The sequence below is a fragment of the Clinocottus analis genome, unplaced genomic scaffold, assembly GCF_023055335.1.
Source record: "Clinocottus analis isolate CAN_PGR_092001 unplaced genomic scaffold, fCliAna1.0.p SCAF_23, whole genome shotgun sequence".
NCBI lineage: Eukaryota > Metazoa > Chordata > Actinopteri > Perciformes > Cottidae > Clinocottus > Clinocottus analis.
Window position 1 is genome coordinate 6,269,893 of NW_027175965.1, and position 15,108 is coordinate 6,285,000.

Sequence of the window (15,108 nt, forward strand, 5' to 3'; positions counted from 1 at the left end):
CTGTCCGAGGGGCGGGGAGGAGATTAATACATCTATCTGTGAGCTGTTGATGGAGGCTTTTGTTCCCAGTCTCACAGTATTACAATCATCTTCTCGCTTAAAACACAACTTAAAGTTCAGTCTCATCTCCTCCGTCAGTGCCCACTAGCTCCCCATCGTTAGCTGACGTTACTGGGGAGGCGAGACAGCTAGCTGTCGGGGTGAAATGAACGGGGTTTTCAATTCACAGCAAGTCCCTTTCGTTGCGGGAAATGACCAAAAATCTGCGTGTCGTTTTGACACGATACGTGTATGTCAACAATGTAACTCGTCCCTTCTTTGTTAGCATTCCGGGGGAGGGAGAGAGAGACTAGCGGCTAGCGGCGACGCCGTGGTTCTGGGTGGGTCTGAGCATCTTTAGCTCGCTAGCTGGGAGCAGCCAGGCTGATGGCTGGGCCTCCTTCACGGGGCTCGGTGGGCTCAGGGCGGCCGACAGAAAGGCGACTAAGTGCTCGGTGGGCCTCTGACGAGCTCGTCTCGGGGTCTCGAGTCTTTTACCTGCTGATTTTTTGGGCGAAGGCGCGGCGTTCAGCCATGGCAGTGGCCGCTGGTGTGCTTTAAAAAAAAATCCTCCCAGGCAGGCTTGCAGGAGGCAGACTCCGCTTTCCAATCACTCACCACCACGGCCACAGGGAAAACTGGAAAACGGGAGAATGGGACCGTTACCGTAATGGCAGTAACGGTTTGCAACCGAACACACCCAAAGAAAAGCCGTTGCGCACCGTAACTGTGAGAACAGCGGGACAGCTGTTATAGATGTTATACCCACGTTACTTTAAACTCACCTGTACAAATGTCATTTATTTTTTCATTGTTTTTTTTATTATAGCTCCTTGAAATCTGGGCACCGTAGACATTCATTCAATTCATTTTTATCTGAATTTAAACTGTTTTTTTCTCAAATTAGCTTTCACAAATCTAATTTCTTTGCATTCACCAGATTATAATACATGTATACTTTCAGTAATGTGTTTATTTGTAGTGAAAGGGTTTTTATATTTACTTTATTCACTTACCCTCAAATGTAACCACTTTGCAAGCAATCAGTCGTATTCCTCTGGCACTCTCCCATACATACATAATATCAGATGCTCCTCATCTAGTAATTATTTAATCAAAACATGTGTAAGAAGTACAGTCTCGTTGATCTCACGGAGAGCAGGATCACTTTTTCAAGAGAAACCTGTGGACGAAACAAAATAATACATATAAAGTTACAGTATAGGCACAGACAAACATATAAAAAGACAATTTACACATATATATATATTTAGATTCCACGTTATAAAAAGTTACAAATTGCAACGGGAATAATGCTCAGTAATAACACTGTCAGTAATAACTTGTGTTTTTTAAAGAAAGTAAAAACGAAAAATAATAAAAGAAAATTACACTTCACTTGAAAAAAAATGATGCAAGTGATCAGTTAAAATAAATATCGCCATGGTAAAATGCCTCTGGTATATGTTTATTATGGTGTGTGTGTGTTCAATGATGGGCTATTCACTCACGGGTTAATGATTAGAAGGAGGAAGTTAATTAGAAGTGACGTGATGAATGTGTTTGGATGAGACAGACGCCTCCAGCTCTCTATTCGTCGCCGTGCCTTCCTTACAGACTGGGCCTTTACACAATAATGCATGTTTTCTCACAAGGAATAACTCAAACGAGCGGAGCGTTCGTCGGCAAACTGTCTTAACTCCGCCCGCTCGGGCCACCTCGATATCTACATCGAGCGTCCTCTTGGTGCTGGGGGAAACACCGCGAGATCACGAGTTTTCCACTTCTACTTCCTCTATCTGTAAACATTGGAGACCGCAGGGCAGGTTCAAGTTAATGCTGTAAGTCATGGGCGATACACCGCGTTAAACTGTTGACATTACAACAATATACAACGTTGTAAAGTTTGTACAAAGCCACAAAGCGGCTGGAAGTGGAGACAAAAAAACCTGGATCGAAGAGGGAGTTCAAAGGTAACGACTTGCTCACTGCGAGCTGTGATTTTACGTAATTTTCCTTTATGAAGTGACACACGGATCCAGCTAACTATCCCCACTTTATTCTGTGTGTTCATATGTGTGTTGTGCACTAGGGTCCGTGTGCGGTTTGGGAATGGGTTACATTCCTTGCTGGACCAAATGGAGAATAAAGGGAGCGACGAGGTGGAAGCATTGAAGACAAAGTTCTTGTCTGTGTGGCACAATGTGAAATACAGTAAGTAATTTGCTTCAGGCCAACACACGCGCACACACACACACACACACACACACACACACACACACACACACACACACACACAGACACAGACAGCTCTGCAACCCGAACGTCCTGTCTCCACTTTATTTCTCATGCTTTGCTGCTCTACTGCTATGCTGTTTTGACCCGTCCACATCACTTACCTGTAAGCTGACTTTGAAGTCACTTTTCTCCAAAACTGTACAGTGAAATCTTGACAACAACCTAGTGCTGTTGAGTCAGCCCTTAAAATAGCTCGATGTCATTCTGTCCACTCCAGTTTGCGATTTTTTTTTCAGTAAGAATAACGTTTCAGTTTATTTAAAAAAAACATAGTTGTTACACCTTTTCAAGCAAGAGGGAGAAAAACTAAATAGGTAGTAAGTAGAGTTAGAAGAGTAAGTAGGCAGAAATCTTGGGACTGACCCAGATAACAAGAGGAGACCAATGTGGTGATAAAAGGAATGACATCATGGAACAGGTGAAGTGCGCTCTTGTAGGACTGGGAACAATGGTCACAGTTGTTCCCAATTCAACTTAATAATGCCCAACAACATTTACTGTCAACACAAGACATACAGACAGCTCAGCAGCCAAAGGAGGCGGTGTCATCAAAATGAAACAAGTTTGTTTTAACCGTAACACCTTGTCTTCTTTAATGTGTCTCTTAGGTTGGGCTCTGAAATCAAAGACCTCTTTCAGTAGAAATTCCCCGGTGTTTCTCCTCGGAAAATGTTACCATTTCAAGGCTGAAGGTAATTACACTACCAGCTTACCCACTGACTGCATTATGTTTATTGTCCATTCCTACTGTAACAGCAATGTGGGGTCTGGTGAGGACATAACACACATTTAAAATGTATATGCAAGGACCACAAATGTATCAACTCATCGCCATTCAGGCCATAACCTAGACTGGCGTGGGAAAATATTGTTTGTGTCAACTTTCTTTTATGGGTGCATACACAGCCCTTTTGCAGAAATGAAAAATGTCCACTCATCTGATTTAACATGAGACACAAACTTTTACATTGGGTCTAAAACAGAAACGCTAATAGGATTCTTAAAATCAATACCTGATTAACTTGAGCCAGTAGATTTATTATCTCCATCGGTCACGAGATGCAATTCGTGAACTGTATATTCTGAGTAGGTCACATGTCTTTTGTTTGCCCCAGATGACGACAGTGTTACAGAAGCTTGCTACGAAGTCTCCGATGAGGACCCCATCATGGGGAACGCCGAGGCTTTCCGCAAGGATTTTGCGTCCCGGATGTGGCTCACCTACAGGGAGGAGCTTCCTCCTCTGCCCAGCTCCACCCTGACCTCCGACTGCGGCTGGGGCTGCATGCTGAGAGCCGGGCAGATGATGCTGGCTCAGGCACTTACTCTACACTTGTTGGGCAGAGGTGAGTAGAAAGATGGTGGCCACACCCCCAGTGGTTATTAAATGGGGGTATGTGTACCCCTTCGGGTACAGGAAGCACTGCAGGGGGTACGTGAGTTTTTTTTTTAATAAATACATTTGAAATTAGCATCCTTTTAAAAAATCTTTTTAAAAAAAAGTCATTTAATAAATATTTAATAAAATAAAAGTGTAAGTTCATAAACTGAATTTTATATATTATATATTAAATCAGATCCTGATGGCGCAGTCCTCTGTATTTACATATTTACATTTTTTTTTTTTTTTGCTGAATCTATTTCACAAGGGGTACGTCACTCAAACGATATTGAGAACCACTGACTTAGATGATTTAAAGGGAAAGTCGGGAATGCTAAATACTTATTCTTTACAAAAGTAGGTACATTTCTTCTGACTTTACTTTTAATCATTTCAAATTTAAGATTGATTGATTAATTTCACAATTTGAGAAGGGCAAATTGGTTAAATTGCTCATTAACAAGCATATTAAACGCCTCACGAGGGGTCACCTGAGACGTTTTGTTGTTTCACAAGCCGAAATATTTAGGAACCTCTACTCAAACGGTGAGAGAAGAGGGCTTGTGGCCGGAAGGAAGCTGATTTTAATCTTTAGAAGAGCTAGAAATGTTGGTTGTGAAAAAGAAAGCTTCCAATGTAGGTATGTAGAGATTGCTTCCACCGTTTATTCTTTTTTTTTTAACTACTTTGTATGAAAGTGGAGATGGGCATTGATTAATCAGCAAAATATTTGTTCTAATGCAGAGATCAAAACATGACTTTATCCTGCATGGTAACGACAGTGGCTGAAGATGTGGGCAACATAAGTATATGGTATGTCCTAGATGCAACAGTTTATCAGACTACAGATCATTATGGGTATTTTGGAAATGCACTGCAATTCCGATGGGCATTTTCTTTCTTTATTTTCAGTTCAGTATCTCTTTTTTTAAGCAGGAAGTCAAACTGGTAAGCAGTTTAGACAGTTTCCTCATTCTCAATCTAAAAGAGAAAGTTTAATTCGTTGATGTGAAGCATATGAGATGAGTGAATTCATATCTGTGTCAGATCTATTGTCTCTGAACTGTCCGAGACTTTACGGGTCCACATAATGAAATTACTGCCGGTTTAATGCAGTCATTTAGAAAACAATATTTAAAACTTGTTCTTCTGTCCAATCTAAAATATGTCACTATTGAAATATTTCTCTATAAAATGAATAACGGCCACTTAAGGATATTTATTGATCAATTTCACTTTGATTCACTTGGGATCAAGGTCATTTTGTTAATGCTTTAGATTCCACTCTGGCCCATTTTATAGCCTAGGCCACTCCCTTTCCCTCCGCCTTTGGCTCCCACCCTGTTTGTAAGGCTAAGGCACCGTTAAAGTGAAATACTGGGACACTCAAACTTATAATTGAACAGAATGACACCTGTTCTGTTACTGAAGCGCACAAGGTGCCGTCTGTTTAGGGCAAAAACCTTAAATTTCACAAGTTCTGAAAGACTTTTTGCTTGCTCTAAATTGAACTTTGATGTGTTGAATGATCAGGTTCGGAGACACCTGGTCAAAGAGTGTATTCCATTAAAAACCTGTAAGCTTTTCTGCAAATTAAACCTTCATTGTACGTATGGATTGTAAATCTCTTTTCTAAGTTGTTACAGTTGTTTTGAACCTATGTTACCCTATTTTTTTTAAATGTATTTTTCTTTTAATATTGTGTGTTAAATCTCATCTCTAGAACTATTTGGCAGCCTATTCTTCAAAAAAAACATTGATACATTCTTAAATGGGGATTTGGATTATGCATTGCCCTCAAATTTATAATTCATAATTTATTGTTGTCTTGATTGGTGATTTCTTGCTTGACGTCCTCATCATGTAGCACATCATGACAAATAATCATGGAAAGTTGCATCCAAAGAAATGCTCTATAGGATATAGGTCTCCCCATGGACTGTCTAAGAAATACAGATGTTTGGCCTCATAACTTTTGTGTCCAAAGGCAACTTTTAAACATTACTTCTTTACGTATTCGGTCTCTAATGTTGATTTGTAGCTGATGATTTAATTCCCCACAGACTGGACCTGGTCGGAGGCGATGGCGCTCCAGCCTTTAGACACAGAGACGTGGACGACCTCTGCAGCCAAGCGTCTGGTGGCCTCTCTGCAAGGTTCCCCCGGGCCCTCGGATCAAGGATCACCGCCCGTGCACCGGGCCCCGGGATCCGCGGAGGAGGCGGAAGCACATTTGAAAGAGATGTACCACCGCACTCTGGTGTCCTGGTTCGGGGACAGCCCCTCAGCTCAGTTGGGCCTCCACAGGCTGGTTCGCCTGGGTCTGACGATGGGAAAGCAGGCAGGGGACTGGTATGGGCCTGCCGTGGTGGCACACATCCTCAAGTAAGTCTAGAAATGTGGATTTCAGAGTGCCGCAACTACTATTTTAAAAATGACATTTCACGTGTACTCAACTTCTGGCGGTCACGTGTAGATGTTTTGCCGTTTAGGGCATAACATTAACAATAGCTTTTGTTCATCGATTAATAATAAATCCGTATGTGGAGATGTTAGTAAGAGCCTCCAGGATTTTTATGAATCCTTGTGGAGATGTCCATGTGGGAACTGGCTATTGTCTGACTATTACAATTAAGTTGATGGTAATATCCCGTATATACTCATGATGTTAACTGAAGATCTGCATGTCGGCGTTTCAATCCCCTCACTCTCTCTGCCTCCTCTCTCCTTCTCTCCTCTGTCTCTCTCTTAGGAAGGCTGTCGAGGAGGCGATGGACCCTGGCTTGGCGGGTATAACTGCTTACGTCTCCCAGGACTGCACAGGTATGAAAGATGAGCCTGCTGTGGATAAAAACAGGATACTGGGCAAAACGCCCAAACTGACCCTTCTTTTTCCACCATCTCTCTCTCTCTCTCTCTCTCCCTCCCTCTCTCTCTCTCTCTTTCTGCCGCTGGGAGACCAAGGGAGCAGCTTAGAAGGGTGACAGGAGACTCACTGTGTCTATTACCCAACAAATACATCAACTCCAAATCTATAACGTCCCCCTCCAACCTCTTCTTAACCCCAATAACTTTTTTTTTGATTCATGTTTGTCTTCTAAATAGCCAGAGCAGAAGAAAGCGAGTGTGAGAGCGAGTGTCTTGGCGCGTTACGAGTTTGATACTAGAGAGAAAATTAGAGAAAATGGGAGCGAGTTCAGCTTGTGCGCTTTCGACACCCCGACCGTCTGTACAACAGGGAATTAATCGAATGTCAATCAAATTAAAAGTTAACATTTTAGCAAATCAGTTCATATTTGAAGTCATTCATCAAGCAAATATGCTGAACATGCACTATTTCCTAATGGAAAGGATTTGCTGCTTTTATCTGTGTTCTAACACTATAAATTGAATCGTTTTGGGTGTTTGGACTTCGGAGCTGTATCGTGTGATAACCGTCTCCAAATTTTTTGTTTACGCATCAGAGATTAGGCAATTGCACATTAAATTGAAAAAGTCATTAACTTGTAATACAAAATGATGACCAGTTGGAGCCCTAATATAATTAGTGTGCATCCTAGGTGTAATTAGATTAAGATTTAAAAAAACAATGTTATCCTTGTGAGTGGGTAACAAGAGAGACAAAGTGTTTCCTGTTCACATTCAGACATTTAACATACCGTGAAATATTTCAAGATGAAAAATGACATTTATGAAATGCACATGGTGACCAATTATGAGAAATAAGAACTGTCGATACACAAATACAAGATATAGTCTGTTCATTCACATTTTTTTCTAATGACATCCTTTCAGATAGATTGACTGACAGGCCAGACATGGAAACAGACAAATGACCTCTGTGTTATTGATCCTACACAGTGTACAGTGCTGATGTCATCGATAGCCACGGGGCACCAAGAGCTGGGCAGGCCTCCGCTGAAGGATCCGATGCCCCTCCATCCCCGCCCAGCGACCAACCGGCGTCAGCCTCCACCCCGTCGGACAGCCGAGCTGTCGTCATCCTCGTCCCTGTGCGGCTGGGAGGCGAGAAGACAAATCCCGACTATTTTAACTTTGCAAAGGTGAGGGATACATGTCGGTCAGAGGAGTTTGTTGAGCTCTGTTAGCGTTTGATCACATGTACACTCGCAGGGGTAAAGTAAAGGCAGTGTCATTATTTTGTGAATAGGTTCCTGTGAGGGTTGATGAGTTTAAAATGTCTGTTTTAATGTCATTGAAATGCAGTGTGTTGGGAAACAAAGTATTTCAGCTCCCAGTCAGATGTACTTTGTATTTCTCTGTCTCTGCATTTAGAGCATACTGAGTCTGGAGTACTGCATAGGCATCATCGGAGGGAAGCCCAAACAGGCCTGCTACTTTGTAGGATTTCAAGGTTAGTCTTAGCTTCATGCAAAACGGAGAAAGACACACACAGAGAGGTTAGTGTGAATAACAGATTATTTTGCATAATATACCCTTCCTATGTGAAGAGACAAAGTAAGTTAATGTATTCCTGTTTGCGTGAGGAAAACGGAGAGGAGTCAAGATGGAAGTGAAGCAGGGCTTACTTTATTCTCTCTGACCCATCAAAGCCTCACCCATTCATCACAAGTAAACCTCCCAAGTTGTGAACTGTAATTGATTTCCATAGGAGGCATGCATTAAATTTCATCCGGGCCCCAAAGTGAGCCACTCTTCATCACCTTCAGGAGCCAGGAGGAACCTTCAGTTGTACATCTTGGCAGTCAATATTTACGCATTTACATTTTACCAATTTGAAATACAGTGGTGGATGATGTCTAAATGACAAGCAATACATTCTCCCTGCCAAGGCGCGGTACCGCGCAGCATTTATCATATGCAAATGGTCGAATATAATTGCGTGTTTGTAAAAGTAATTTCCCCACACAAAAATTAAATGACACCCTCTTTTCTTTTTTTTTTCTTGGTGGGTGTAAAGAATGTGCTTGAACAAACGCATCTGATTATGCTGAATTTAATCCACCGTGTGGATATTAAAAAGCAACAACCTTCTGGGAGGCATATTTGACGCACACAAGCCTAACAGTAGGCCAAGCGGGTGACTTTGAGCTACTCTGCATAGAAATTGGAGAGAAGCGCGTTTTCGTAATAATCCGATGTTTTTGAATAACTTGTCTTTTGTTTTGTCCTTGCAGATGACAGCTTGATTTACATGGACCCTCATTACTGTCAGTCTTTTGTGGATGTCAGCACCAGCGATTTCCCTCTCCAGGTAATGTGAAATTACACAGACGAGCTGACTGGGGCCCCAGTAATGTGAATTTAATAGTTTCTGTTAGTACTTAAGGGTATGAATCTTAAAGCAGCCCATGGCCCAATTACCGAGTCCCTATCTGCTGATTTATTTGCTGCTCAGATGTGTGAAGCTGCCACTTAAGAGAAATACGGCAAATACCGGATCAGGTATTGTGAGCCTGAATATTTCAGGAAGCCATACATAAAAATCAGCGCACAGGGCTGTATAGTAACTTTGTTTTATGCTTTTGCATGCAGTGGCATACAATGTGACAACACACCACAGTTGTAAATTTATGGATGCTGTGACAGCAGATAAATAGGATTTCATTCATCAAATGATGCAGAATACATCTTATTTGCTGTTGTCGCTGCCACGAAGTGTATGTATGCCCCGCAGTTGTAACACATTATCTGGCCCTTCAGCTTGATGAATATTTTCTGATGTATTTTGTCTATTTTTGTCTAGTCATATCATTGCCCCTCACCAAAGAAGATGCCTTTCAGCAAGATGGACCCAAGCTGCACCATCGGTTTCTACTCTAGAAGTGCTCAAGACTATGAGAGAATCAGCCAGGAGCTGTCCAAGGTAGGGAATCGTACTGCCTTAACACAGAACTCCTTAAAAACCCTTCGCTGCTGCCAACATTTCGCAATAATTATTATTATTATCGTGATGCTATATTAATTCTGTTTTGCGTGTAAACGTGTGAGCGATGTGATGAAATTTGCCCAGTAGGTGGCACCCTTTAGCCATGAATCTTTTCTTCCGTTGCTTCTCTAGCCAGTCAACATGTTGGGTCCCTGTTGTAAAGCAGACTCTAAAGAAATTAGATTAGAATGAATATCCTGTAATTTCTAAGAGGGAATAATTAAGGCGCGATAAGAAACCACTCGTTAGGTTAAGTGATGAAATTCAAAGCAAACTGTTGTGAAGCGTACAGGGCGGCGCAACACTAGCGCTCCCTCTGAAACACTGGTCTGTTGTTGTTCCAGGTGCTGCAGCCATCAGCAAAGGAGAAATACCCGGCGTTCACTTTCATGCAAGGTCATGGCAGAGATTACGACCTGTCTGCGGGCCTGACCCCGGAGAAGAGAGAATGGCCCTTCATCCGTGACCCGCGGAGGACAGCCACCACCACCGGGGACTTTGTACTGCTTTGACGGCGCCGTTTAAAAGACTACTGACGGGGAACTTCTTCTCGTAATGAATCGAACTGCTGATATCCCAAGCCGCGTTGTCGAAGCCCGTCGCGACGTCGAAGGTTACGGAACTTTTTGAAACTACAGTACACGACCTGGAAACTCATTAGAGTGTTTGTGGCCTGGAAATGTGAGCGTGCTGGGCATTTTTGTCAGGAAGCTTTTGGTGCTCTGCTTAATTCAATGACTTCAAAATGTTCTATAGCGTCTTTTGTTGAAGACTCTTTATTTTGAGACAAGCTGTTGAAAGCGACGATATCAACGCGCCCCGATTTTGTGAGATTTGGTGTCAAATTGTTTTGCACAGTATATTATGTCGAAGAAGTCTCAAAGGAATTTTCTTATAATGATCATAAGGTCCAGTTCTGCACGTCACCGTGGAAGTGTCACATCGTGTTGGTCCACTTCAAAACCCTTTCACAGGGCTTTGCACTGGGCTAAGAGGAGTATTTAAAAAAAACTTCAAATAATATGGGCCAAGGGCTCAAGTAACTTTTCCAAATTACCCTTTACAATAGAATTTTTTAAGATGGAAAAGTAATTAACATATTATTCTAACACATACTGAAGTCAAAAGATAAAAATAGGAAGGGAATTAGAAAATATGTAATCAGTGAGACTTTCTAAAGCAATATTGGACACGTTGAACACAGTTGGCCAATTATTTAAAAGGATTTCTATCATTTTAAGCCAACCCTTTTGTATTGCAATAAGTATTAAAAAGCAATATTTTCTAACATTTAATGTTACGTCATCTTACTTTTGATTTATCTCCAGCAATGAGTGACTAAATGATCTGTTGTTGTTCTTACAAAACACCTAATACAGTATATAGACCTAACACCCAACTGGAAATGAGGAAGTACACTAACACGTCTCGTAAAACTTGTCATGCACTTTGATTTTTCATTTAAAAAAACACTGAAGAATTCCAACTGTTGTATTTGTATTCATGTGTTTTCCTGCGGGTCTATTTGAATAAAATCATTGTATGATATGTGTAATAACATGTCAAATGTTGCTCTTTTCTTTTTTTAAACGGCCAGGAAAAAAAAAGTTGAATGAAGTTAAAATATTTGACTTTCTATATCAGTTTGCTTCTTTTGGGTCCACTTTTCAGTGACTCTAATAGAACACAAAAAAAAATGTTGCTTCACTTTCAGTGCTAGATGCAAACCTCAGTGGCGTGTTGAAATGCATTCAATCCTTTTCTCTCGCGGTCAAATGTAATAGATTAAAACTAATCGTACGTGCTAACCATCTCTACAGCCCATTAACCAGGGACCGGAAAAAATGTGACCCAGTGACACTGGCAGCAATTGTGTTCCTCTGCAGAGGAAAAGAAAATATCCTTGTGTGCAAAGCTCTGTTACCATGGATAATCTGTGTGTTTCCCCCTTAGTTTGAGCTATGCTGGACTGTTTTCCTGTACAATACAAATTCTTGTATTATGATGAGCCTTCCTTAAAAATAAAGGAGGGAACTGTCCCGTTTGTGAGAGCGCCGGGGCAAGGGTGAGGAAGGATGGACCGAAATGAAGAAGAATCTCTCGTCTGTTCTCTTCTCGACCACGGAGAAGCAGTGGCAAAACACATAAAGGCATCATTTAGATCCCCACCCCGTCTGATCTGTGTGCTCGTCCAATTTCAAGTTCTAGTTTTTTTCTTCTTTTATGGACGGCCGACCGGCTGTGTGGACAGAGCGGGAACATCAAGTATGCAGAAGCAAAGGACCGGCGACATTCTCCAACTTTGGACGATGGACGGGTTGAATGGACAGGAGGGAGGGAGGCGTCGGGAGAGGGGGGCGGGGGGGGGGGGGGTGAGATATTTGGGGACTTTTTTTTTTTGTCTGAAACATGAAAGAGCATTTGTGCTGGGGGGCACACAGCACTCTGAGGGTTGTCTGTGTTCTCCATGTATTTACAAGGGATGTATGAATATTTGATTAATGAGTCACAGGCTCGGGGGAAATGCAATAAGCGAATGGTGGCTTTACAAAGCAAGCCGATCACACACACACAGACACATACACCATGCCCCCCCCCCCCCCCCGTTTAACACAGCTGCCTAAAGTGTCATTGACATTGCAGATTCCTGAAAATCTAATCTGCACCCGGGCAAATTCCTCACAAAGAGGGAGTCCATGAGAGTCATTCCTCTGTTCCACAGATGGGTGGATGTGTGACGAGGGGGGGATACACGTAAAGACCCAGCTACGCCCAATAAAGATTTTTATTTTGGTGTCATCTGCAAGAGGAAATGACTTCTGGCATGGAGCCCTTGGAGGGATCAACAGGAAAGAGGCCTTCTCATATCTTAAGATCATACCTGTATTAGGGATAAACCCCTGATTAGATTTAGTCCTACAGGCTTCACTGGGACAAGGAGACCTTTGGGAATTCAACCACAAACCAAAGATGTGATCCGAGAAGCAGCCGGGTGAATCTTGATACCATGATAAGCTGTTAAAAGCTTGAGTTTGTAGATGTTATCTTCAAAACGAGGAAAGGAAAGAGAGTGTGAGAGAACTTCTTTTTTTGTGTGTCAATAACACCTTTATGCATTTGCCAACAAGTTAAAAGTCTTAACAAACCTGTGAAAAAATGTCTTTCAAATTAAAATTAAGGTCAAAAAACAAAGGTTGCAGATCTCTAAATATTAGTGTGTGTGTGTGTGTGTGTGTGTGTGTGTGTGTGTGTGTGTGTGTGTGTGTGTGTGTGTGTGTGTGTGTGCGTGCGTGTGTGTAGTACAAGATTAACCATTGCTGTGAAATGAATGGTATCTTTTTAATATATATAACGCAAGAAGGTGCTTCTTAGTGTATATGTATGGAAAATTCTGCATCTCTTGCCAACACTGTCAACAAAATCGGTTGACAAAAGCATAATAAAAATTGTCTCTTTCGGGTGTATTGAAGGTGACTGTGATGCAGCAGAACGTGTTGTTTCTAGTCCCTCTAACCCCGTGGTTCTCAGGATCTCCTCCAGCCAAGATCAGATCATGATGGATGACACTGAGAACATACAGAAGAATTAAATGTAAGAAAAATGGAATATGCACAGTCTGTGTGTGTGTGTGAGAGTGTGAATGTGTGAAGCTGTGAAGGAGCTCAAAAGTGATGTGTACAGTCTTTTCCATTCATGAGTGGTGTGTAAATTTATATGGATGAGTGTGTAGTTTACATATGTATGCCTTGTGTGTAAGTCATTCTAAATCGTAGGTGTCTCATCCTGTCTTCACACCAGGTGCGGGGGTGCTAGATTTATACCCAGTAGCCCTTGCCCACCCTTGTGGAATGCCATGCATCTTCAAACAGGTACTTCACTTTGAAATCTCATCTCGGCGTGATATCTCTGGGCGGCTAAATATATCCGGCTCCCGGATCCTGCAGCCGTCGGAGCGTAAATACCGCCTGCGCTGCATCGGACCGCATTGAGAGTCTCAAGTCTGTCCACCCAACTGTCCACTTGTCTCCAGCCGTCTCCTTCTACCATCTCGTCCCCTATCTGTCCTGTTCACAGGAGCTTCTTGGAGAAGTGCTGAGGCATTGCATGCCTCACACACCTCTTCTGGGTTGAAGCCAGGCCGATGTCATGATGCTGTGATTAATCAGCACCACCGTGGACAGGAGCTTGAAGGGTGCACCACCACGTGAACACGACCCACAGCACGTATAAGGTCAAAGGTTCTTCAACCTTTTCCACCCGGGGAATCAAATAGGAGAAACATATTTCATAAAACGGCTTCACTTGTAACATGATCTTTTACAATTCACCGGTGCATTTCCCAAATAAACATGGCGGCAAGACGTATGAGAGCTTTTGATTGAACCACAAACTCATCATAGATTTAGCAACTATTCAGTTTTCGGTGTTGCGTTGCTTTATTGTCTGTATATTATAATATAAAATGATGTATATTATAATTATTACAAAAAAAGTAATTTAATGCTAACAAAATGAATTATTTAATTTTTAAAGGCATGTCAAAAGTTTGTAGTGTTTGTAAATTCAGACATTTTATCCAGATTCAGAGGAGCTGTATGTAACATTATGAACATATCGCAGCAAACAACTATTTGCTGTATGCAAATACAGAGAAATAATATTTACTTGAGCACAGAATGAAGTCCCTCTCCCTCTGTGTGAGCTGTAATCCCAGCTTCTCTTAGCTTTGTAGACATCGCGGGGCCGGCCGCGCCTGCTTTTACTGCATGTTTGTGCACGTGAGGGCGCCCCACGGGTTAGCTCACGGCTGCTGCGCTGCATTGCTCTCAGACGGCAGCTACAGCTGATGACACCTTCCCGACGGATGGTGTTGTCACAGAAGTGGAGCACCCATCCTTCTGTCACCCCTCAGGTAAAGACTGTCAGCACTTTAGCCATAGTTTGCACTGATAGCGCTGTTAGCACAATTAGCTATGCGGCCATGGTGAGAGGCTTTGAGAGGCAATCGAAATGCTTCAAATCTCAACTCTTGCACCTTTAACTCAAAACGACTGAATTTTGAATGAATGAATTTTAATTACTTGTGTACGCACAAAATAAAGCTAACGAAAGACGCAATCTGTGTTTAATTATTACAGTTTAGAAAGCAAACATTTACATTTGTCACAATCCTGGTCCGCAACCTCTTGCTACACCAAAAGACGGCAAGCTTCTGTGAAAAAGCAACTTTAGAACCTGTTGTTGATGTATATAATAATTCATTTAAATTGAAATGACTACTCGGACAAGGTCATTGAGGACGTCGACGTCATTTCATTAGTTTTTCAAATTTATTATGGAGAGGCAATCAAAAAACAAATAAATGTGGTGTTAAAGATCAGTGTGGAAATTCCTTTGTTGCTTTACTTTGCTAAATGTTCTTTTCCCTGTGATTATTGTGCATCAGTCTTCCTCTCCTCCTACTGAGAGGAGTGTACCA

At 42.0% G+C, this 15,108-nt stretch overlaps 2 protein-coding genes across 19 annotated transcripts in view; one reads left to right on the forward strand and one right to left on the reverse strand.

The window, feature by feature from the left end:
* Positions 1 to 691, reverse strand: part of dock7 (dedicator of cytokinesis 7) — a 45,760-nt gene extending 45,069 nt beyond the window's left edge. For all 18 annotated transcript variants that reach the window (XM_068589757.1, XM_068589756.1, XM_068589754.1 and 15 more), the window contains exon 1: positions 538 to 691. In XM_068589757.1, coding sequence (XP_068445858.1) covers positions 538 to 575 — 38 coding nt within the window. In that variant the 5' untranslated portion in view covers positions 576 to 691. The remainder of the gene's footprint in view (positions 1 to 537) is intronic.
* A 1,153-nt stretch (positions 692 to 1,844) lies between these two features.
* On the forward strand, positions 1,845 to 11,143 carry atg4c (autophagy related 4C, cysteine peptidase). Its single transcript, XM_068589707.1, has 11 exons — positions 1,845 to 2,012; positions 2,132 to 2,253; positions 2,946 to 3,029; positions 3,453 to 3,683; positions 5,782 to 6,103; positions 6,471 to 6,541; positions 7,580 to 7,782; positions 8,015 to 8,093; positions 8,878 to 8,954; positions 9,447 to 9,566; positions 9,974 to 11,143. Exons 2-11 carry the CDS (start codon positions 2,178 to 2,180, stop codon positions 10,139 to 10,141), a joined length of 1,431 nt encoding a protein of 476 aa, XP_068445808.1. The 5' UTR covers positions 1,845 to 2,012; positions 2,132 to 2,177; the 3' UTR covers positions 10,142 to 11,143.
* Positions 11,144 to 15,108: the final 3,965 nt, after the last annotated feature.

What these genes read in the sequence shown, in the direction of transcription:
- atg4c (XM_068589707.1), top strand. Translation starts at nt 2,178, where the DNA reads ATGGAGAATAAAGGGAGCGACGAGGTGGAAGCATTGAAGACAAAGTTC. An exon ending in TCTACACTTGTTGGGCAGAG is followed by an intron (nt 3,684 to 5,781) that starts GTGAGTAGAAAG and finishes AATTCCCCACAG; the next exon opens with ACTGGACCTGGTCGGAGGCG. An exon ending in TCAGCCAGGAGCTGTCCAAG is followed by an intron (nt 9,567 to 9,973) that starts GTAGGGAATCGT and finishes TTGTTGTTCCAG; the next exon opens with GTGCTGCAGCCATCAGCAAA.